Consider the following 26,337-nt stretch of genomic DNA (forward strand, 5'->3'; position numbering starts at 1 on the left):
TTTTCTCCTTTTGTTCATTTTGCGCAACCTTGTGATCCACATCTTTTTTTCCTCATTCCCATCTCAATTATTAAACTCTTAAATATCGTAAAATATGCTTTTTGTCGTTTAAATTGTGGTAATGTGTATAGAAGATTTTCATAATACTTTCGTAAAATATATTTAGTAAGATTTTTTTTCTTGATTAATCTTTCTACTATGTCAATTTTTTCAGTAAATACTTTCGTTTGTGTTTAATTATTGGTTTTCCTTTACACTATTTTTTTTAGTAAATTGTATTTTTTTTGTTCAAAATTTTACTATTTTTCACTTTTTTTTTATGAGAAAACATACATCAACGAATTACTCGATAATGTGACTACAATGTTGTTCACTATTGAATAAAATATTAATAAGTATTCTCTTCATTGTGTTTTAGTTGCTTTTTGTATTACGTTTAATGGTCTTTTTTTTAGTGATTAATATTTATTAGATTTTTTTTCACTTATTACTCTTGCTTCAGAAACAGACACAACAGTTTTTACAAAAAAAAGAATTTCTCATATCTTCCAATTGAATTTGAAACTAAAAACAAAAAATATCAATTTGCAATTTTGTAAATGCTTATTTTGCATTTACGACCCTTCCCAATTTCCCTTTCGATTTTTTTGCCTTATTTCTTTAAATATAAAATATACAAAATATCGAACGATGACTCGGTGTTTAAAAAAAAATTAAATAAAAAATAACGAATAAATCTCATATTAAACTCCTCACATTTCTCACATTTAATCTACGCATTTATCAAGAACTATTTACAAATTTGACAACATTATTTTCAAAGTGAAACTTTCTGAAAATTGTGGCTTTCTTTTTGCTCTTTTAGCAAAGTCAATAAATTTTTTTCTAAAATTTTCTCTGTGTGCTTTTATCAATAAATTGCAATTCCACATTTTTTTTTTGGGAATAATTAGAAACTTACTAAATACACTTACTCCTCGCGTCTGAATTAAAAAAAACAGTGATTTTTTTATTTTAAAGATGTAAACGGTATGAAAGAATGTTATTGCATGCCTTTGTCTTTCAATAGCTGGCCTCATGTCCGGCTAAAATATACAAATCATGTCCCTCTTCACTTCCAAGAGATCCAGTACGCAGTAATTGACTCTCCAGCGCAACAACTCTGTTCGCAAATACCAAAATTTTTTCTGTCAACCTTCAAATTACAATTTAAGAAAAAAAACTTACTTATCGCTCCCTAAAAGCCGATATGTGCGACTCATGTCGGTGATCTCCTGAGTTATCTCGCCATTCCTCAGAGATCTTCCCTGCATTCCATGCTTATGGAATGCTAAGACACTGTCGTTCAGGCAAACTTGAAATAAATACATTAAAATAGAAACTTAGAAAACGGCATTTAATTGAAATGCAAAGTTTTTTTTTTAATTGTTTTTAGCTGATAGATACGGTCATGGAATGGGCGAAAGTCTTCACTGGTAAAAATAAGAGGATCAAATTGGATCATATTAGCCTTTGAAAAGATCACTACAGACAAGTGTGCTAATCTGGGCGCTTCGCTATATGGATCGTTTATGACTAATCCACTTAAAATAATATTTTTATTTCCGTAATACAGTCACTACAGTAACATAATATAACTATTAAAGTTTGAGAAAAAGCAAAAATAATATTTTTATCCATTAAATAAGTGAGTGTAATCGACTCATTTCAATCTTGTGCCAGCTGGGTTCTTCACTAAAAATTTTCTAGCAGTGATATTTTCGCTAATGATAGCTGGTTGATTGAAAACATTTATTGTTTTTTCTTTGTGAAAAAAAGTATTTTAAATCTAAAGGTTTAATTAAAAGTGAATTAGCGAAAAGGCGACCCAGTTAGTGCATGCTGACTTATTTCAATATTATCATTATTTTATAAATTTTCTTTAATATTTTTGATAATTTTTTTTTACATTATGTTTCTGAATGAAGCAGTGAATAATTCTATGGATTTAGAAGAAGTAAAAAAGAATTTCATCAGTCCAAAATCAAGCGTTTAAGTAGCACTCTTCGAAAAACGATCCAGTTACCCCACCTGGCAAAAATTTACGAACAAATTACAAAATTTTACGAACATTTTTTGTGTGTTTACGAACATTAACGAACAAATGTTTTGTAAAAGTACAAAAAAATGTTCATCAAATGATAATTTTACGAACAATGTTTGTGAAAAAAGTACAAAATTTTACGAACTTGTTTGTGGGTCATACGATTCACGAGCATTTCGTAAGTCTGCCATAGGATTTCACAAACATTTACGAACAATTTTACAAAATATTTTTTTCTGTGTATGGTAGCATCAGGGAGAAATCAAAAAGGAAATCCTTGCAGCAGCAGCAGTCTGTCTCTCCCGAAAATTACACAGTATAAATATAAATATTTCAAAGCACGTAAACCATCTAGAACTCATGAATAATATATCGAATAACATTATTACTCATATTATTATTCATATTATTACTATGAATAATATCGTTACTCGCAAGAATTATAGCTCAAGCTGTAAATTATACAGGGAGTTTAATGAATCATAATATGTTTTATACATATTGCACATTGTTCTTGCTGAACCTTTCCAGGGCAGCTTTCGCATAATAGCGTGATGCCAGATCAGACCAAAAGAATGGAAGGTTCTCATGGTTTTGGTAGAAAGGTAAAAGTCGCTTCTGGAGGCTCCCTTTAATGTAGATTTCCTTGTTCATCTTGCCCGTTATAAAAATACTGAGTAAAATTGCATACCAGGAAGCTGATTGAGATCATCTTTAACGACGGTTTCCTTGTCCTTAAAAATTAGCCTTGGAATGCTTTGAGAAGGTGATCGTTGAGTTTCCGTAACCCAAGGCAGAGTATTCTCATACATTTTCTGTACAAAAATGTGGTATATTTTTTCTTAAGTGGTTTTTTAGTTTTGGCATAAAACCAAATGCAATCATTTTAAAACTTTTACCAAATGAAAGAGCATCTAACGTTATGTTATTAGCACAAAATTTATAATGATTGCACGAGGATAATAGTTCCTAAAACCTTTATGAAAAAAACGTAAAATTCGCAATTTTTTTTGAATTTTTCTAAGAAATTTTCTATCTGTAACAGCGTTATCACACTTGCACATTAAAATTTTAATGTGATTCACATTAATTGTCGCTTGTGAGCGTCCAAATATGTTATTTGTGTCTTTGAGTCACTTAATATTTAGGGTTTTTCTATTTATTGATAAAGAAGTGGACTTGGCCTGCAAAAATAAGTTTAAATTTACCTAAAGCATAAATATTTTTCACATTAAAAAATTAAAGAGAAAATCACATTAATTTTTCGCATTAATGCTATAAATCAATTTATATCAAATTTTGCGGGCCAAGTCTACCTTTTTATCAACAAATAGATCAAATTTTGAAGATAAAATGATTCAAACACACAAATTACACATTTGGACTCTTAGCAGCGACAATTAATGTGAATCATATTAAAATTTTAATGTGCAAGTGTCATAACACAGTAACACCAGTAAAATTTTAAATTCAATAAAAATATATTCTCTGTATATGTGGCTACCATTTCATGTTATATTTATCTTTGTGGGATCTAAAACTTAAAAATGATAAAGAATTTAAGTAAAATATACCATTTGTGACTTAAAATGCTCCATCCGTTAGTAAATCATCCTAGCCGTAACCTTATTTAAAAGCTTTGGGCCTATGTTTTATAGGTTATCAAACTAGTTCTCTTCTTGATTTTCTAGACCAAGCTTCAAAGTATTCCTGGGTTGTTTCTCGAAAAGCTCTAGTACTTTTCTTTTCCATTTCTCTTGAGTTCTTAGAACCGAATTATAGTCTTCCGGATAGTGTGATGGCACTTCCCGATCCCAGCGTTCTTAGCAAGGGTAAAAGCAGTCTACCTTTTTTTAAAGCATCTAGGTCCCATATATCCCAAAGACCAAGTATGAGTTTTTAGATACACTAAGGACTGCTTAAAAATTATTGAACTGATATAGAGATTATGACTGCTTTGGTAGAGCCCGATTTCAATCAGCCCGATACACACTTTATTCTATTATTCAGATCAACTTCTTATTTTCCCCTCGAAAATAAATATTATCGTCCACTCTTCCATTGTGCCAAGAAGATAGTTAAGGCGTAATGATCTTTGTGACAAGATATTAATCCCAATAATATTTATACTTGAGAAAGGTGGAAAACGCCTCCGAAACATCAATTTAGGAAAAAAAAGGAAAGGAAGACAAGAGTTGAACCCATTTAGTTTCATTGACGAGTAAAATAAATTCGGAGTTATACACATGTAATATCACTAGAAACGTTTCGATCTTCTCTATAACACACGAAATTATTAAACTATAGTCACAATGCAGATTAGTAATAATTATTCAATAAACTTGGAACTAAGTTTTTTTTTTTTTTGTTTTCTGTTTACGCATTTTCCCTCTATCTTATTCTTGAAACTTCTTTTTGTGGAGTCTTTTAAAAAAAGAAGGGAAAGGACAATAGACTGTGCAAGATATTATCGACTTATGGGGGGGTCATCAAAAACCGGAAGTCGATATCTCTCACCGTTCGACTTCTATTCCAAAAACAAAATTTCGAACAAATAAAAAAAGCATATTTAAAAATTTCTATACTTACCAACACTTTCGATGTTAAAGTCAAATTTGAGTTGTGACACGAGTTTCTTGCTCTGCTTCTGCATCCCATTCATTGTGACAATGTGAATTGTGTTGCCATGACACACGAGAATTGTATCCTTCTCCAGCTGGTGCACCTTCACGACCTTCAACGGTTCCCTTCTGGGTACCATTGTGGCCGTTCCATCGCATTCCAGCTCATCCGAGTGGAACCAACTGGCACCGCTGTTCATATTAATCAAGTCCAGCTTGACGGTACTATGCGTCATCCCGATGGCCTTTTTAATGGCCACACACACGAGCGGGTACTCTAACTCGGGCGTTATCAACATTTCAAAGACAGGTGTATGAGGAGGCACTGTACCTCCAATCGATGGCCACTCGCACTGCTTCAGCAGCATGAATTTATTTAGAGGATCGTACCACTGCATCAGGAAGATACCAGATGGTTGAGCCCCACAAAGGTATTTGTAGCTAATTAGAAAAGATAAAAGAAATTAATGAATAAAATTGATAATTCCTACACTGAGAAAAAAAGAGGGTGCGATTAACTTTTTTTCCTCATAACTTTAACACTTTTTAGGTGTAAAAATATATCAATATTTTTTATTGTTAATTTTACACCTTTTTAAGGGTAGAAATAACATGAAAAAGGGTAACTTTAACCCCGAATATACCTAAAAAGGGTAATATTTACACCGATTTTGGATCAATACTGCAGGGTAAAATAAAACATTTCCGGAATGTTATTTTAACTTTTTCGGATTTCTCTCAATGTAATGATTCTATCGTCATAGAAAACTCACCCATTGTAGGGATTCCTCGTGACACAACACTGCGTACATCCTTTGGTGTCCGGCACCTTTGTGGTCAGAGCAAACTTTCTGGGTACAAGTTTCTCAGGTATTCTGTTCATGTGCAACGAGAACCTGTGCGTCTGTTTCGAGTGTAGGGCTATGAGGTCATGCCTGTAGAGCTGAGAGCTCTTTCCAGACAGTGACATGAGCACATCTTTGATCACATAGAGCCACGTGGTGCGCCTGGGAAAAACCTGATCGATCACTGCATCGTGCAATTCATTCATGTTGAGATTGAAGATGCCCTCTTCAGCTCCAATCAACAAATGTTGATCCCTTGTTTCCGGATGAATCCACGAAGCTGTGCAGTTTATACTCAGAGGACATCCGTTGAAGATTTTGCTGAAGCAGGCGCCCATATGAACTTTTGGTGTAGGTGGTAGGCCATTCGATGTAGGCCTGGGAGGTGTATGTCTCCGACGATGGGAGCGTTTTGGGGGTACTGGAGGAGTGTTATTGAGTAAATCTGGCTGGGCAGCTTCAGGACGATCTTCTTCCTCTTCAGCAGCTCCACCACTATCACTCAAACTCCTATGCCTACCCGATGAAACACCCATCTCATTGAGCAATCCCACAAGTTGATCCATCGAACTGTGCCTCCTCGGACTCTCCACAGCACCATTCTGATTCGTCTCCCCACGACAAATCACCTTCTGGTCCCCACAATCGTCAGATCCCACGAGAGCAGTCTCCCTGAGAGGAGCCAGTATCTGCGCCGACATTCCCTGAGCCCCACCATTGTGATTACTCGATGCAATTGCATGAGAGCATGCACATTCACCTGCCAGTCCATCTTTCGTGTCCATCAACGGGAGAGTCGCTCTTGAAGAAAATACATCACGTCAATCTCCTTCAGCTCCATCCACGCCACAAATTCATTCATTTATTCCCCAAAAATCAATCTCGCATGAGTTCTCAAAATGATTTTCTTTCATTATTTACACAATGTTTTACACATCGCTCTTTCAATATTACAGGGGCACAATTCTATCTGTTATGCCGGCTACAGACTGAAGCTTTAGCCCAGTTCTCGAAGGTCTCAAAAATCTAAATAACAAGCAATTTTTTGATTTTTCCAAATCTAATGGATCATTTGCTCTTTGTCCAATTCTAAGCAACAATTTCCTAAAACATCGTGCCTGATAAGAAATTAGAGGAGTTAAGCCAGATGGCTAAGCCTTAGGTCTGAAGCCCGTATAAGTTTGTTTTCGGGTAGAACGGCAATATTTTTGAAGAAATACGGCATTAATTTTTGAGAAAAATTTTGACGTATTTTGATGTGATTTATGGCTTCTATGCACAAGCGAAATTTATGTCCATTTGAGGAGTTTTTCTTGGGCAAGCGTAGGGAATTTGCTTAAATATGGGCATAAATTTCTCTAGTATATAACGGGTCTTACGCGAACATTCAAGAAATTTACTTCAAAATGCTTCATTTTGACGAAGTGCTCATAAAAGTACTCTGAAAAAAAGTTTTGTCAAATTAGCAAGACAAGTTTGTCAAAAGAATGTCCTTCCATACAGAAAATTGTTAAAAGTTACTTGTTAAAAGTTTATAACTTTTTGAAAAAAATGAATGAAATCCATTTATTCGTTTAACAAAACTTTTTTTAGAGTACCTGCATATTAACGATAATTTTTGACAAAAAAGCTGGATTTTTGAAGAACATTGATCAAATCATATCCAATTTGAAGTATTTTGCTTCAAAATTTTATGTCAAAACATGAACAGTATCAAAATTGGAACAAAATACATCAAAATCATTTTTGACAAGATTTTTGGAAGAGATCAGGGAGATTAATATGATTCAATATTGTTTTCATGAAATTTTGTCGTTTTACTGCTAGAAAAGTAAGAAAAGTACACAGGATTCCGGGATTATGTACAAAGAATAATGCACATTTGCCGTTAATTGGGGGCAAATTTGTCAAGTCATTTTTTAAATACGCCTTAATTACAGCGAACAGACTGTTCATGGTCATTGTTTTTTTACGCTTTCATTGCTTTTCTACACGTGGAAAAAATATTCAAAAAATTGCGGCACTAAACCAATTTTTGCATCAATAAATCACTTTACTAAATAAATCATATTCTTTTTAAGGAATATTGTCTATGAGAATGGAAAAAACATCAAATTGGTGCACAAATTGGTTGGGTGCCGCAATTTTTTGAATATTTTTCCCACGTGTAAAAGCAATGAAGGTGTAAAATAGCAATGACCATGTTGAAAAGCCTAGTCTGTTCGCTGTGAATGTGTAAAATGTAGAATAAATTACCCAAATACACAGAACACAGAGTACCTATGACACTTTTTTTTAAGAATTCGGAATTTCGGCTTTTCAGGATTTTAGCTCATTCGGAAATTTGGTGCATTCGCGGTTTTGGCTTTTCGGTATTTTGATCCATTTGGGATTACCGCGTTCGGGATTTTGGAGTTCGGAATTTTGGCGTTCAGGATTTTGGCTTTCGGAATTTTGACCAAGACCCGTGGTACGCAACTTCTAAAACGCTTTTATTATTTTTTCCGGCAGTGAAACGATAAATTTTCATGAAAAACAACCCCATGCGAAATGCTAGGAAACTATCAATAATTTTTAAAGTAAAATAATTAAACCCAATTTGAAGATATTTTACTACTCGAACACCACAGACAGAGCAGTATTATTATAATCTCCGTATTCTCTCACTCTACAAAATATCCACCTTCCACCCCGGGAACCACTTTTCTCCATAAATCTTCGCATTTCAGACAATTTCTGAGAAATTGTGTCACGTTGTTTGTCCGTATGTGACTTTGTATGTTACTACATCTACAGGCCAAACGGTTAGAGATAGAAATTTAGGACCTACAGAGGACCCCCCCCCCCCCCAAAATTCACTTCCAAAATTCCCATCAAAATTGATTTTCTCTTGTCAAAAACTTTGAACTGGTTTTTGTAATAAGCTGCCCCTAAGTGTCAAGTATTCATTTTACACTAAAAAACAAAGTAGAAATTTTGTAGACATTCCACCCAAAATAAACTTGTGACTAGAATTGTGCCACTGTAATATAAAATGAGTAATATGAATCTTGTCTACAAAATGGTTACAATTCATGCCAATGCAAATTCATGGTGCAGTTGAAAGAGCAAATAATGGAATGTGAAGCCAAAATGATGTTTCTTTTTTTTCTTTCCTCTTTCCTTATTTACACATCTATCTACAGAATAAAAAGCAAAAACACTTTTCAACATGTGCATGCCAAATTACTTTCAATGCTTCTTTTGATTCTCACTTAAAGTAGCATGTACGCTAAAGTGAGATTTTTGGATATAGAGAAGTCAAAATAAAAACAAATACAGAGTGATTCTATTACTGAGGGAAATATTCTTAATTCTATTATATTTATTTATTTTCATTCGCCAATGATTTGTTTCTCTTGCAAAAATAGACAGAAAGGAAAATATAATTCTAATAAAAGGGAATAAAAATTAAAAAAAAAGGAAATAGATAATTTCTAATTACTTATGCTTTACCTTAATTTCAGTTCCTCATCAATATATTGCAATAGACTCCTACAAAATTAAAATTAACAGAGATAGAAAAAATTCTTTGAAATAATCAATTTTTTTTAAAGTGCATTTTCTTTTTATAAACACTTGTGGAAATATTTAAAATATTTCATTTCAGAATTTCTATCAAACATTTCAATATACGATGGTGTATTTATAGAGATTTCACAATTCATGAAAGCGTTTTTAATAATATTTCCAGAAGTGTAGCATAATTGTGATTAATAAAAAGCTTAATTTCAATTTTCCTTCTTTCTCTCTTTCTCTCTTTTTTTCAATTGGTTTGAAATTGAAATAATGGTAGCAATTGAAATAATATTAATCAGTGATAAATAAAATCAAAATAAAAATTTCACGTGAAAATCAATCATAGAAAAAACGTAAATAAAAACAGAAAAACTCGTGAAACACGCTTGCAGCATTCCACACACAACTTTAAAATTGTTTATTAATCAAGATAGAAAGAAAATCTATTTGCATCCCGAAATGATTTGCAAAGTCCCAATATTTGTTTAACTATAAAGCTGTTTTCGCATTTAAGAAGTTTAACTGTAATTTTTTTTCAGAATCTGCCAGATTCTAGCACATTTTTGCTATGCATTTGGTATAAATCATCTTTAAACTCTCTCTTACAAAGCATTTTCACCGATTTTCGATTAGTTGAACCCTTCAAAAAACATTGACCTTTCAAGGTCAAACACACTTATTTTTTAACTTTCCAAATGAAGGAGATACAGTGAGGGAAATCTGAGTAATCTTGAAATTGGGCTTAGAAAAAGATGTTGAATATACACCTCATCGGGATTTAGTTTAGGTTCACAACTCAAAAAGTAAATTTTCTACATCTCCGGAACTCGCGAAGGAAAGATTTTTATGCGGCAGTTAAATATAATTTTAAAAAAAAATGAGAACAGCTTCAACCTTTGAAATGCGCCCGATTTCGCAAATAAAAAAATAACGTAGATAATTTCATAATTTTTAATAAATTAGAGATTACGAAAATAATAAAAGTTTAATTTCATTTCTCACTGGTTTTGTAAATAATTTAGGATTATATTTTTGTATACAATACACATGAAGAATATGCTATAGACAGCATTTTTTGCACAATATATTCCCCATCAGAATTATCGGCAGAAACTACACGCATAGCAATCAACTTTCGATATAGAACTGAAGACGTGTCTCCTCTCATCGCATATTACCAAATAATTTCGCAATGTAAGCAAATAGATAAGAATGTTCTTAATATTGAATCTATTGAACACTTTGAGTTATATTTAATAACTTTTGTATTTTTCATTGATAAACTCTATCACAGGAAAAACAGTAATTTAAAATACAATTTTTTACTGTTTCAAATACGATGATTACAGGGTTTATTGAGTGAATATTTTACAATAAAATACCCATCTAAAGGAAATATTTGTTAAAGATCATTAAATCTCCAGTTAGGTATAGTGTAAATTTCGAAAATTTACAAATCCTTGTCAGCTAAATGTTCAGAGTGTCAATTTCGAAACTTTTTTTAACACAAAAGACAAGGTAAAACACTGTTTCTTTATAATTTTGAAAATCGGGATTATTCTGAATAGATTTATTGATTACAATATTGTTTGAACTTGGGGCGTAATCCTAAGAAGTTAGTATTTTCTAGAGTAGAGACAGGAAAAATTCCCACCTTCATCCGAGTTTGAACTGGAAACCCTTCGCTGTCTAGTCAGTGTCAGTAGTCAGATCATTCGCCTAGACAGCCATAGGTCTCTGGTTCAATCCCGGGTAGAAGCAGAAAATTTTCTTGTCTCTACTCCGGAATGAACAAAATTATGTAAACTTCACTCTCCCTGAAGCCAAATAATTAAATATAAGCTAATCGGCAAGAGATACCAAAAGGCGTTTTTAAGGGGAACCCTCCACAAAAGTTAATATTGATCAACGATTTTTGTCTATAATTTTCTAGCACCATCTGTAAGTAATTGACATTTTAAAGGCATTTTTTGGACTTTTGACCGTGTTTTAACCTTGATTAAAGGGTTATGCTGAAAATAGACACAGGCTGATCCTAGAGAATACTCAGCTCGTAAAATTTGGCAATAAAGGATCAGTCTAAACTATCATACACTGAGGATTTAGGATTAAGGATTAGCGTTTTCAGTGTAAATTTCTATTAAATGTGCACACTTTGATTGCTGAAAGACTTCTTAAGTGCAATATCAATGGATTTTTCGTACAGAAAGGATCAGTCTCCATGTTTTTTCACCCAATTGGCATTTCGAAAAGCACACAAAAACCCCCAAAGTGAAGCATTATATTTTCAGCACTGGCGCTGATGTCGCCTAATTCCGCGTAATTTCACCAGACCTCATGAATTTAAAAGATCGGCCTGATCCTCCAAATTATGGGCTGACCCGTTAGTGTATCGACACTAATCCTCATTTTTCGGGCTGATCCCTAAGCCGATCCCTGTGTCTATTTTGGGCTTTACGTTTATAAAAAAAACCTGAATAACTTGATATTTTCTAGAATTTTACTTCAAAGTAATAAAAAAAATCAACCTCTTAGTCATATAAAAGTAATATATTTAATCAATTTATATTTTTCGAAATTTTCAGTTAAAAATCTTAAAAATTTACACGTTAGGGTCTGACACATCTTTTGAAAAAACACATCTTTTGCGGTGGACAAGATTACTCAGAGTAGATTCATCTGACGTCAAAAAACCAAATATTAAATTATTCTTAAACGGTGGATTTTTGAAAAAATTAAAAAATAAAATGTGGATTTTCAGGAGATTTTTATACAAAAATTTACGTTTTTGGCGTATTTTACACCACGTTTCATCTTGTAAAATAAGTTGTGATCCAGGCAATAAAAAATCTACCATTCAAATAGAAGTTTGGCTCATCAGATAACAGGAACTATTTGGTTTTAGCTCAGATTCTTTAGAATTTCATTTTGACGTAAGATGCATTTACTCTGATTAATCTTGTCCACCGCAAAGAATGTTTTTTTTTTTTCAAATAAGGCCTACGAAAATCAGGTCCCAACGGTTGAATTTTTAAGATTTTTATATAAACATTTTAGAAAATATAGTTGAAATGTTATCATTTTTATGCTTAAGAGGTTGAAATTAAATAATTTTACTGCTTAAACTCAAAGAGAGTGCAGTTATATAATCGCCTTTTTTTCAAGTAGCCAATGTCCTGGAGCTTAAACGGTAAATCAGTATTGATATTGTTTTGTAAGTAAAATATTCCAAAAATAGGGCTCAGAATTTCATTATTTTTTATTTTACATAATCCTTCCTCGAATCGCTTGAAACTTTGTAAGTTTAAGAAGGTTCATGAAGGCTATCTATAATAAAAATTTCAAGTCTCAGTCTCTTTTATTTTAGAAAATAGTGAATATTGAAATTTTCGTTTTGACAAATTTTACCTCAGTCTCCCCTACTCGTAAATTACCTACTTTTTTTTAAATATTATTTTTTTCTGTCCATTTCAACCCAACTAGAGGCCAAGGCAAACGGTAACAGATACGAATTTCTGATCTTCGATGACCCCCTTCCCATAAGTCGACCCAAATATCATTATAATTTTTATTTTCCCCCGCCTCTCTCCATCTCCTCCAAAACCATGTTATGTTGGCTTATTTCGAAAACGGTTTCTTCGGTTTTCTTAATTTTTGACTATGTTTTTGGATGTACTCCAAATGAACATTTCGTCTAAACGGTCCAGACACTTATGGCCCCTATGGGCCAATAAAATCATCATGTTAAATTTTTGGAGATCAAAGTTTAACTATACTTAGAGGGTCTATTTTTCGACCGATTTGGTTAAATTTGTATTTTTTGGAAAGGTCTTGAAATCGGTAATAAATGGGTTAGATGTCCGTAAATGACTTATCTTTCTCGTATTTAGATTTTTCATTTGTCCGTACGGTTCTAACTCTAGCCAGAACATCCTTGAAGGATCATTTATTCACATTTCTTTTTTGATTTTGAAATACTTTTGTGACTTATGATATGAATAACTTTAATCGATTGTAGACCAGTAAGCACCAAAAGACCGTGCTAAAAAATAATTCACGGAGAGCTCTATCTCGTGAGTTCGAGCATTCCGCAAAACTGGGACGCTTTGCCATCTATTTTCTATTATGTTAAAAAATGTAAAGAAAATATTCTGTTTTTTTTAGTCCGTGTGACCCACATAACCCTTAATCGATGAAAAATCGGTGAAGTTACTCTGTAGAGCAAGGATTTAAAGATGATTTATCCCAACCTTTAGACAAAAGTCTTTAAAAAGTACACCCAGAATCTTCCAGAATCTCTCGTGAAAAAAACATGGTTGATTTCTAATTTCCAGCAAAACCTTTTCGGGACAATTTTATCGTTCATCTACGGAAGTATACATTAAATTTAATAATTTGTATTTAGTAGCAAAGTTAAGACAATTAATGTAAAATGCATTATATATTCAAAAATGTAGCAGTGTGTAGTAGTTTAACGAAAAAAAATATATTAAGAACGACAAAGAATATTCCCAATTGTCGTAGAGAAAATTTGACGAGAATCCCAATTGTAGTTCATGAATTAAATGATTTGTAACACCCACATTAGGCCACAGCTATGACTCTGGTATTTGCTCAATTTCTCATTCCAGCGAGAATCACGCATCATACCAAAGTCCATTAAAACACTGCACATGAAAGAGAAAAGCCCATTTTCTCTTTCTACAGCAATTTTCCAATAAATTATTCCCCATCTCTTTGGAGCTTAAGCGTCTCTATTCATGGTTATAAATTTACTTCGTTTTTTTTTCAATTAATCGGACTTAGGAAGCATTTATTGCTTCAAAGCTGTAAAAAAAATCGGAGCACACACTCATGGCCAGTTAAAAAAAAAGTGCAGGAAACACAAGTTAAAATTTATGGATTTTTCTCAATTATAAAAATTTCTTTTATCACTCTCTGACCTCAATGACATGTTCATAATCATTGTCCCAGTCAATTTGGGGCGCCCCAATATTTTTCTACAAAAAAAGAAATAAAAAAAAGACAACAAAAATCATTTGTGAAAAATACCTGTGGAATTTTTCACATTTTATTTGATCCCTCCCACTTTCCTAAAGCACATTGATAAAACAAATTTAAAAATGAATAAAAAAATTAAACGTGTGAAATAAAAATGAACATAATGATGCAAATGGATCTTTTTTTCGGGTGAAGGAAAAAGAAAGACAATGTGTGCATTAAATAAAAAGAAATATTGAATAAATTGACAAAAAAAAGTTAAACTTACATATCACTTGGTAACGTTTCAGGACTCGATGAGCGATCTGCATTCCATTGAGTTGGTGGAGCTGAGATATTGAAAAGAATACAAGAATATTCATTGTCAATCACCCAAATCAAAAGAAAAAAAAGCAAAAAAAAAAAACCAAGATGAAAATGTAGTGTAAATAATTACTAGCTTTAAGTGTATGATTCTGTCCACCTGCAATACCATTGGATCTTGATGTCATTTTGCTGGCAATTCGCTGCGGAACATTCGCCACAGCTCCCTCCTCATCTCCATCCGAATAGAAATAGAACTGATTGGGACTGTAATATTTCTGCAGAAGTTCCTGAGCCACTCTCAGGGGCATTTCACTCTCAACAAACTGATGCTGCAGCAGACGCTCAGCTGTTGGCCTTTTCTTAGGATTCTTCGTCAGTGCTGTCTTAATAAAGGAATGAAAAGTTGGAGACCACTTTTCCTTCTCCTTCAGTGTTGGTGGCTTAAAGCCACTCTTGGACATCAAAAATAACGCTCGCATCGGATGCAAATCAAACATCGGCGGCTGTAGTTCAGCTAATTCTGTATTTTATACAGAAAGGAAAAACAATCTCTTTTTTCTGAACAAATTTCCTGCTTGAAAAAAAAAGAAAAACTCACCAATAGCTGTTATACCACATGCCCAAATATCACAGAGTTGATTGTAACCACCTTTTCGCTCCACGGCGGCCACTTCAGGGGCCATCCAGTATGGAGTACCTAAACAGAGTTGAATACTAACTTTAACAACATTTTCTACATAAAGATTAAATTGAACATTATCATTTATGGCTCCGGGGCACACCTTTTAGATCAGGAAAATTTCAAGAAGCCGAAATTCAAATCCCTTTTCTTTCTCACACGCTTTGCATATGGTCTATCTCATTCTGTCAAACTCTTCTTCTTCTTCTTTTAAACATCACAACAAATTTAATTTAGTTCAATCCAATTTTGAACTAAATTCCACGAAATTTTCCTGATATAAAATTTGGGCCAGATGTATTTAATTAAAATTTGAAGTTAAGCAGGGGAAAGTGCCCATGCTTTGCATGGTTCAAACCTTCATAATAACTAAATTTTTCCTTCTTTTTAGGTCATTTGGAAATAGTCAGTTGGAGATGCACTATTTATCTATTTAACATGTGTCCTAACGGTGACAAAAAAATTAAAAAAAAATGAAAGAATTTTTTATCAAAATCACCGCAATGTTCAACTTTCCGTGCGAACTTTGTGCAAGAACTTGACATAACATTTCGCGAAGGGAGAGAATTGTAACAAAATGTATATCTATCTCTGTTGGGCTCTTTTTACATCATCCTAATAAATCCCAATAACTAAATAAGGTTGATACACTCAGTCCCGGTATTATGGACCTGACGGGATTACGAACATACAATTATGGAAGTGCACCTACCATTGGAATTAAATTTGGGAAATCGTTTTTGAAATATGCCTGAATGTATACTATTTTTTGTGATGCGGGAAATTTAAAGACACTATGCTTATTATTCAGAATAAAATTTTAATTTCTTTTATCAAAGTAATTTTTTTTTAAATATTCTAACAAATTTTATTAAAGAATTCTGGCCAAAAGTACTGTTTGTTAATGCATTTCTTTTAGAAAGTTGAATCTTTGTGTTCTGACTACTTTTACTCCGCGTGAAATTCGTTCTACGGCCTATTTATTTAACCCTTTAAGGACGATTGGAACACCGGTGTTCCATAAAGAAAATAATTTTTCCTGACTACCAAAATTATTTTTTTCTTATGTTTGCACGTATTTGCAAAGTAGAAGATTGAATGAATCTAGGATATTTTTTGCAAGTCTCCAGCTATTTGCTATAAAGTAAATATTTAAGATGACGAATTTTAAACTCTCATATTGAAAAATAATTTTTAATTATTTTTTATACTTCCAATTTTTTTTTAAGCAAAACCGTTTTGGAAAAAGAAACTACAATACTTAAACGTAATATTTTTCATTAGACTGAAAATGATTATTCATTGGTATAGTCAGAAAAATTACTTAAATTTTTAGGCTATTTTTGTCCCTATCGCTCGTAGAGGTAAAAAAAATGCACCGAATTTGACTCTGTTGGATAGTCCAAAGTAAGATATAAGATGTTTCATTAATTTTGTTCATCGGTTAAATTTTTATTGTTGATTTTCAGTTCATAAAAAATGTCTCGTCGTTAAAGGGTTAAAAAAAGCCCCTGCGGGTATGCAAATTTTCTCGATGCATAATGGCATTTCGCGCGTTTTTTCGGTTCCGAAAATGTGCATAATCCCGGCACTGGGTGTACTAATATTATCAATGCAGCTTATCAATAAAACATTGTAAATACAGAAATGAACTATGCAAATAAACGACATGAACATTATCAATTTGTAATTGAAATACGTTATGATTTTTTTTAGATTAATAATATTTTTATTATTTGCAATTCATCTAGACATCTTATCGCTATTTGATTGTATGAAAAATTCTCCATAGTGTCGTGTAAATTTGTTTGTATAATCACAAATAAATTAAAAGTAGATTTGCGGGGATGACAAAGCGTCAAAGCTTGTCAAAGCTATTCTAACTCGTGACTTACTAAATGTTATTTCCCAAAATTACTTTCTCATTATTTGTTATGGTAAAAAAAAGTTAAACGCATTTTAGGCTTTTTTTTAAGTTAAACGGCTCACAAGCAATTTATATCAAACTAATCAAATAAAAAGAGAGTAGGAATAAAATAATTGAATGTCAGACCAAAATTGCTTAGGGGAAACTGGGGTACCACCAAACACGGGGTACCACCCAACACTGCGATTTTTTAATCAGATATTCGACTTCAGAGGACAAGACTTACAGAAATTTATAGGTATTATAGGGATGCTTGTTCACTGAAGAAATTGTCGAGATAGTCCAAGTAGTTTAGAAATAAAAATTAGTGTTTGGTGGTGCCCCAGTTTCCCCTATTGTTTCTCATTGCTGCTTATTATTGCTTGAATCCGGTTACAAAATTATTGAAGACTAAAAAACATTTTAAAGGAATCTAAGTTATACACCAATTACATGAAAAATACATTTCCTAAGACTGAATTCCTTTTGACCTTCAAAAGGATATTATTAAGAATGTTTAAAGGTAATTTTTGTAAATGAGTAAAAAGCCATCTTAGACAACTTCCAAGATCTTTTTAAAAGTATCTAATGATGCGCAAAGACACGTTAAAAATGGGTCCTTTTTGGTCTCTACACATATTGGTGGTGTCATATAAAACTGACTGACGAAAACTGACCGAATAACAATTGGCACGCATAGAAAATGGATTGAATTGCTTTTCGGATGGGTAAGAAAGTTCAGAAAACAATTACATACGAACAGTAATATCTTACTGAACGTATTATCAACTATACACCTCTCTATTCGTCTTTTCTTACTCTTAACCCATTCCTTACCATGGTATTATACATCATACGCAATTTGAGTTATTTTAGATGATTTATTCCTGGGCAATGGTTATCCGAATTGCTGTCGGGAATGGATTTTTAGTAACTTTAGTTCTTCAATTACTTGGGAAAAATAGTCTGACAGAGATGAAAATACATTTTGTTATTGTTTTCTTGCTTCGTGGAATGTAAAAGGACCAATCTCTTATAAAGGATTGTTGTAGACCTATAAACTAGTATTGCCCTTATATGTGAGAAATTTTCGTCAAAATCGAGCATTTTGACGACACCTTCGCTCACATGTGCGATTAATTTGCTTCAAAATGCTCCATTTTGACGAAAATTTTTCTCAATTTTCATCAAAAATTGCTTTTTTTTTTAGGAAATCGTCTGCACTGATGCAGAGAGAAACTTCAAAATTCTGTCAAAAATGCAATTTTTAACGAAAATTGCTTCCAGTGTAATAATAATACTTGGAGGGAAACTGAGAGGTAGCCAAAAAAAACCTTATCAAGGAGACTTTATTTGGGGAGGCACTCACTTCGTATTGAGTACCCTGTACAGCTACCCTAGGAAGGGTAATACGCAACAAAATATTAAAGAAAAGCTTTTTTTTGAAATCAAAACATCTGTAAAGATTGATGTTATTGAGAAATCCGTGAACAATTTTGTCTTATCTTATCGCAAACAAAAATTCCTGTTATTGATTGAAAATATAAATTGTCAATTAATCAAATAATAAAACAAGTGATTTTCCTTCCTGAAAAGACTGGACGACTGGAGATAAATTCCCACAGTCTTATCAAAATGCTATGTGAGAATAGTTTAGTAGTCACATTCATCAAAAATCTCGCCTTATATAAGCAAAATTTTCCTTATCAATTCAGTGAATCAGTTAATGGAAATCTACTCTCTCAATTCTTGCTCCACTTTTGTTAATCTCACGGCTGTGAATCACTCGCGTCTATAAAATTTATTATGCGTAAATTCATAATGTCCACAAATTATAATCTTTTATCTAGATTTTTACTCAACTCTACTTGTGGATATTTCACCTAAATTAATTTTATTGATTCTAAAATTTTCTTACAATTTCTTAAAATTGATTTTTAGATATTCCAGTAATTTTTAAGAATTTTTCACGTTCTCTTTTCACTTCTAACTCATCAAATTATGATTTTCAACAGAAAAAAAATCTATATAGAGGAGAGAGATATTTATGTACTTTATAAACAATACTCACCAATAAAGCTGCGTCTCTTGTTGATTGTGGCCGTAATTTGTGCTGAAACACCAAAATCGGCCAATTTGACATCTCCACTCTCGGTCAGAAGAATATTTGCTCCCTTGATGTCTCGATGCATCTTCCCGCGGGAATGCAAATAAGCTAGACCCTTGAGAGTCTCCCGGCACATGTAGGCGATCTGCTGTTCCGTCAGCGGACCTGTCACTTGATAAATATCCTGGAGACTCCCTCCCCCACAATATTCCATGCAAATCCACAGTTTATCTCGCCGCAGGTAGCTCCCATAGTACGCAATGATATTGGGATGCCGACAATCTCGCATCATGATGATCTCCTGCTGAATAATTTGGATGTCATCGCCGGGCTCCAACTTGATGACTTTAATGGCAGCAAGGTCATTGCTTTGCAGACGTTTCGCCTGGAAAGAAAGCAACAAGCAAATATGTTCCATAAAGACGTCTACACGAATATTGTCAAACTATTTATTTTACAAATTATTTTACGGTCTTGTAAATTTTACATGACTGGCAAACAGAAATAAATTTAAACAGGGAAATTAAATGAATAAATTAAAATTGTGAAAAGTCTCAGTTAAAACTCCAGGATATCTCCTTTAAAATTGATTTTTTTTTAAAGAATATGCATTACTGCAGAGTCCCGGCCAACGCAGGGTAAGGTGTTAATCGTATTTGCTCATTTTCATATATTTTGTAAGTATACTTCAAATAAAAGCATTGCATTAAATTAAGTACTTACTAAGTACTTAATAAGTACTTAATGTGTCAGCCGGGGAACGATTTTTCTAAATTTCTTAAATAATAATTCTTGTATCAAACTATCTTAGAAAATCCTAGTTTATGAATACCAACTAAAAAGGGGTGGCAAAGTATCCCAGGCTTTGCGAAATGCTCGAACTCGTGACTTTGATGCTATACCGCAAAAATACTTTCGCATCATTTACCGTTTACCGATTCTCAACCGATTTGAACCGATTCATAAATCTCTCAAAAGATCCCCCAAAATAGTTTTAAAATAGGATTGATTTTCAGATAAAATTTTTATATCGGTTATGAACCGGTTCATTACCGATTCAAAACCGATTGAAACTGGTTTAGTTTTGTCGGAAATTCCAAGACCTTTCCAACGACCCCAAACATGACCCCATTTGCTTGATAATTGCGCACTCTAGTGTCTTTTTAACCTTTGACCTTGAAAACCCGTTATTAGGAATCAACGGTATTTTCGTATATGGACGAAATGTTTGCCTGGATAATCTATAAAACATATCTAAAAATGAAAAAAAATCGCACGACCGCGTTTTTTGAAAAAATAAATTACCATTGAAATTTTTTGTCTTTTGGATCGTTTTCAACTCAAATATAATTTTTATGATACTGATTTTTTATTTTGGACGTATAGAACGATTATACAGTGAGTGTCAATAGTTTGTTGCCTAATGGATGTTTGAGAAATCAAGTGAAAAAAATGATAGAAAAAAATACTTTTCCAAATTTTTCTTTTTGCAGATGAGTTCCTTGTAATCCGTAGATATTATTTATAATTTTCAAAAAAAATAATTAATTTTATTTCATATCAAAAATAATTGTTTTCCAAAAGTTGGTCATTTTTGAAAAATCAAAAGTTTGTTGCCTCATTAAAAAAACTAATTCAAAATGGTGAAAACGTGCAACCAACTTTATGTAAACCGGTTACATTTTGAGCTTATGTCATTTGATAGGCAAATGGTGGATTTGTACATTTTTAAGGCTGTCAATGGTAAATATATAGGTGTAAAAGTGATGATAAATAACAAGAAATAATCAGTTTTTTGATAATTCATAATTTAGGTTATAATGGCAAATTACAAAAAGTTGAAAGGTGGGATATTGTCCAGAGATACTGCTGGAAGGAATAGGCGTCGCTTAATTGCCAAATTTTATGGAAATTCATGAAAAGTTATACATAAAATGGTCAAATATTATAGTTATGAGGCACGAGTACATCTGAAAAACGCTACTGGTAGACCCAGGGTTTCGACTCAGAAAGTCGATAACCGCATTCTAGGTATCTCTGATAGTAACCCCATGATGTTTGCTTCAAAAATTCAAAGTCGGCTGGTTACAGAAGGCATACAGGCTTCAAATGTTTCGAAAATCAAACTCAAAATGAAAGAAAATATAAGAATAGGTACTTGGCTCGCAAGATTCCATTGGTAAGCAAAACCAAACTGCGTAAGAGGTTGTATTTTTACGTTTTTAGCATGCTCCAAGTGAATTTACAACCTTTTAACCAGATTGGTTTTGTTTACCAATGGAAACCTGCAAACCAAGTAATTATTCTTACCACTTTCATTAAATTGCGGTTGGTTTTGAAGCCTGTATGCCTTCTGTAACCAGCCGACTTTGAATTTTTGAAGCAAACATCAACTTTTTGTAATTTGCCATTATAACCTAAATTATGAATTATCAAAAAACTGATTATTTCTTGTTATTTATCATCACTCTTACACCTATATATTTAACATTGACAGCCTTAAAAATGTACAAATCCACCATTTGCCTATCAAATGACATAAGCTCAAAATGTAACCGGTTTACATAAAGTTGGTTGCACGTTTTCACCATTTTGAATTAGTTTTTTTAATGAGGCAACAAACTTTTGATTTTTCAAAAATGACCAACTTTTGGAAAACAATTATTTTTGATATGAAATAAAATTAATTATTTTTTTTTGAAAATTATAAATAATATCTACGGATTACAAGGAACTCATCTGCAAAAAGAAAAATTTGGAAAAGTATTTTTTTCTATCATTTTTTTCACTTGATTTCTCAAACATCCATTAGGCAACAAACTATTGACACTCACTGTATGTAGCGAATATTTCCTGAAACTATTTAATTTTGTAAAACTTGAAAGTAGAACTCTTATGAACAAGATAGGGTCAGTTTAGTTATATTACTGCCCGAACTCTACGGAGAGAGCAGTACATATATATGTACGGAATATGTCGGAATATGGGGAACTTGACATCAAGAACAAAAAAATAATAAAGGAAATGATAACATAAAAGAAAACATAAAATTGCAAAATCTATCCACTTTCATATTTGAAAAAGAGTTATTTTTATTCTATAAAAGAATTATTTAACTCTTAATACGAGTTATAATTAACTCTTAAAACGAGTTATTTTCACTCTTAAAAGGAGTTATTTAGGGGAAAGTGACCATGCTTGATACTGTGAAATGATGTCTGAGTTTTGGATTTTTTTTTCTGACTGCCACATAAATCGCAGCGTTTTTTCCACTAGGACAAAAAAATGTCTCACTTATTAGGTTCATAATCCCACCTGAAGTAATTCCTGGAAATCCTTCTGATTTCCCCAGAAGGAAAATGAAAATACAGTGGCGATTATTATAAAGGTTGGACCAAATGCCTACCTGTATAGAGATTTTCCCTACCAATATAAGCCCATTTTCCGCTGTAAATATTACACCGGACACAAAAAATTGGTTGGACGAACAAAAAAGTTGATACAACTCTTTTGAATATTACACCTAAATAGAAGTAAAATTAACTCTAAAATATAGTTTACAGTATACAGTTTATAGTTTATTTATAGTATACAACGAAAAAGAGTTAATTTAACATCGATTCGAGTAAGTTTTACTCGTTTATTTTTCTGACTGAGTGAATGTTAAAAACATGTTTACTAAACAAAAGCTGTTGTGCTTTGGGCAGGTTGGGCATTATGCAGAGGTTCTAGCTAGGTTGAAGTTTTATATCAAAATCCTAGTCCAGTAAAAAAAATATGAAAAACTAGGGGAGGTTGGGGCAAAATTTTTCAAAACGAAAATTTCAATATTCACTATTTTCTAAAATAAAAGAGACTGAGGCTTGAAATTTTTATTATAGATAGCCTTCATGAACCTTCTTAAACTCACAAAGTTTCAAGGGATTCGAGGAAGGATTATGTAAAATATAAAATAATGAAATTTTGAGCCCAATTTTTGGAATATTTGGCTTACAGAAAATATCAATACTGATTAGCTCAATTTAAGCACATTTCTCATTAAGACAGAGAAAAATTATCTTCGACAAAGTTGTAGAGGAATAAATTTTCTATAAAAATATGTCTATTTGATATTTTTAACGTTTGCGAGAGTAAATCGTCACAAATTATCCGAAGACTGACAAAATTTGCCCCAGCAATTTTGAGAATATCCACAAAATCGACTTTTAGAAAATGATTCGAAAATCATATTTCTTTCCAGATTGAGGACAATAGTATTCTGCAATGTTGTAGAGCAGTAAATTTCCTATAAGAATATGCTCATTATAAAACGTTAAGTTTTCTCAGAGTTCGTGAAAGAATTATGCGTTTTGACAAGTTTTGCCCCAGTCTCCCCTATTCATTTTTTAATTAAAATTATACCAAACAAGGTATCTCAATTAATTTATCTCAATTTAACATTATTTAATCTTGGCTTCTAGGACGTGGCATAGTTCACAATTGCTCTGCCATTAAGCTGCAATGGTTTAACCAGCAATTGACTATATTCTTGAATGAATCAGAAGTATTTCGGGCTTCTATATCCTGTTTCAACGCTGAAGTATCAGACCACCCCTATCTTATAGAGAAGGTATCTTATAGAGAAGGTTTTAGTTGACAGATCTTATAGATAAATCGAAAAAGAAAATTTAATAGTCGAATCTTAGAAGATGCATTCGCATTAAAACTAACGCTTTTGGATAGTCTCCATGAGTAGCTAATTTTACCATTACAATAATTTCAAAATAAAACGAAAACGGAACTCCCTGAACCTGAATACCGCTAAGACGGCGATGGACGTAAGGAAAAAACCACGAAGATCACGACAAAGTGGAACTTTCTCAACAATTTTAGAAATTATTCCAACAAATCCAAAATAGTTTCAAAAAGTGGTCTGATTTTTATCGATTATACATTTATAAATTCTTTTAAATTGTTTTTAAAAAGGCATTCAAAACATCCAAAGAAGATTTAAATTTAAATGTATTTCAGTGTCTTCAAAAAAAAATATTAAGAATCCTTAATCCTTACGTAATTTTCAATCAAAAATTCTTGAAATACTTTGAAAAAAAAAGTTAAATTTAGAAAAAATAGCGTGACTAGTGTTCTTCTTGCTTTACAAAAGTATTTGCCTGAAGCGTGAGGAGAGTTTGTAAGACGATTACAGAAAAATGTTAAGACAAGATTGAAGAAAGCGCAAGAGTCAGACAATCCTCATGTATTTTCCAGTCAATGAGAATACCATCAAGAAAAGTGGCGTGAATGGGGGAAAGTGATTTTCTCCCTTGTTCACAATAATAGAATCATAAGGCGACCTTTGGTGAATGAATGCAAGAATCAATTGCGCGGCTTCGATAACACCAAACAGAGGGAATGGGGGCATGATAAGAGAATGCCAAGGTTTCCATGGTACAAAAGAATTAGGTGAATAGAGTGCCAAGCGGGCTCTTTTGTTCCACACTCCTATTGAAAATGATTATCCGAGGTGGTTTGGAGAGGATGATGGAATCTCAGCGAGCCACTTGACGGAGTGTCGAATAACCTTGGAGATTCGGGAGTGTTCTGGGGCGGCTGGAGGAGAAAGCCCAAGAAAGTGACAGTTGCGCGAAAGACTCGCCCCTTTTTTCCAAAGAAAACACCCGAAATTGCCCTCGGGGAAAAATCACACCACTTTTGCCCTGTCCCTATGGGATCTCACCTTGTACACATCCCCATACGTTCCGGAGCCAATCTTCTGGATCAACTCATACTCATTCTGGGGATTTCGTCGGGAAATATCTGAGCTGAGAAGTGCTGCTGCCATTTCTTTTCTGCATTCGTCGACGTCCGCTAAAGGCTTATCTTCACCACACTAAAACACCAATTTGTCCACTATTTTGCATAATTTTCACACCTTATATCACACCACCATGCACTTGCCCATCACTTAGGGCCGGTTTTAACTCAAGCACTTGGCTATTTTTGCTGAAAAAGCTATAATTTTGCGAGCTGAGAAAAATATCACCAAAAACGCCATCAAAACACTGACATATCCACAAGTTCCACAACACCATCCACAGAGGGGCCAATGGGGACTGGCATGCAAGTTTTCAAGTAAAATAATCGATTGTCTCTTTCAGTGTTGCCAACTCCTATAAATTTTCCCTAGATTTAGGAGATTCAAATGGGAATTTAGGTCCGAAAATTTTGATCTAGGAGTTAGGAGAATTATTTAGGAGAATATTTTTTTTTAGAAATTATCGAAATTAATCTACAAAATTTATCAGAAAAATTGCGACAAACACAATCTAACGTGCAAAATGTCAACAACAGCATTTTCTAACGAAACTCTCGCTTGAATTAAAGACTAAAAGGTGTCAAACAATTGTAATAGAAAAAATAAAAATATAATAAGGTGGGCCAGATCGGGCTAGTGATGACGTACAGTAGAGTCCCTGCCTCAAATCTGAATCTCTCAAATTCGAACGCCGTTTGGATTCAAAATGTCAATTGTGAGGTTATGTTAGAAAGTTCGTATTCTTGGTGAATGAAAATCATATTTATGTGCTTCTTCCTGAACGTTTACATAAATTATGGTCGTGTAAAATGAAAAGGAAGTATGTTACCACTATGACTTGCGAGAAGGTACGGGAATTTGATTCAAAGTACAATTTAATCCAGACCTGAGCTAAAAGAAAAGCCGAGGAGAATTTGGTGGTGCCTGTTGGCATTCTTCGAAATGCCGCGAAAATTCACGTAGAGAAAATGAGAGGTTTTTTTAATATGAAAATTGTTTAATTCCTTAGAGTTAAGTCATTTTCACAAGAAAATGCTTTTAATAATTTAGTTGAATACAGTTATTTGAGTTAATTGTAAATTATTGTCGATATTACAACAAAAACATTGGGATGAAATTTTGAACTGGAAGACTCATATTCTTTATCAATATTCAGGATAGGTTTGAGAAATATCCTTTGGTACAACATTATTTTGGTTAATAAGGAATGCAAAAGTACATATTAGAAGAAGGTACACGACCTGCTAAGAAGCATAAAATATCGAAGAAAATATTTTGTGGTATTTTACAGAGGGGGCAACCGCAGCGCCTCCAGACGTTTGTAAAGTGAGTTATTTGTGTCTCTATCTCTCTCTCACAGTTGAATTGCGCGCGATTTAAGAACTTTCCATTTGAAGTGATATTTGCATTTAATTTCTTTGTATTTCTGCAAGATTC

General features: G+C 32.9%; 1 protein-coding gene across 6 annotated transcripts; it reads right to left on the reverse strand.

Moving 5' to 3' along the window:
- Window positions 1–736: 736 nt before the first annotated feature.
- Window positions 737–25,200, reverse strand: LOC129802844 (mitogen-activated protein kinase kinase kinase kinase 3). Of its 6 annotated transcripts, none has more exons than XM_055848983.1 (10): window positions 24,823–25,174; window positions 19,071–19,491; window positions 15,013–15,111; window positions 14,581–14,934; window positions 14,377–14,437; window positions 9,045–9,083; window positions 5,478–6,350; window positions 4,673–5,145; window positions 1,228–1,354; window positions 737–1,162 (listed from the first exon to the last, which is right to left on the reverse strand). In XM_055848983.1, the coding sequence occupies exons 1-10, from the start codon at window positions 24,925–24,927 to the stop codon at window positions 1,063–1,065; spliced, it is 2,652 nt and encodes an 883-aa protein (XP_055704958.1). In that variant the 5' UTR covers window positions 24,928–25,174; the 3' UTR covers window positions 737–1,062. The 6 variants fall into 6 exon arrangements, with proteins under 6 accessions (XP_055704958.1, XP_055704957.1, XP_055704956.1 ...); XM_055848982.1 differs by having other exon boundaries at window positions 14,572–14,934; XM_055848981.1 differs by having other exon boundaries at window positions 14,545–14,934.
- Between the last annotated feature and the right edge of the window lie 1,137 nt (window positions 25,201–26,337).

Source organism: Phlebotomus papatasi, chromosome 2 (genome assembly GCF_024763615.1).
Source record: "Phlebotomus papatasi isolate M1 chromosome 2, Ppap_2.1, whole genome shotgun sequence".
Classification (NCBI taxonomy): domain Eukaryota; kingdom Metazoa; phylum Arthropoda; class Insecta; order Diptera; family Psychodidae; genus Phlebotomus; species Phlebotomus papatasi.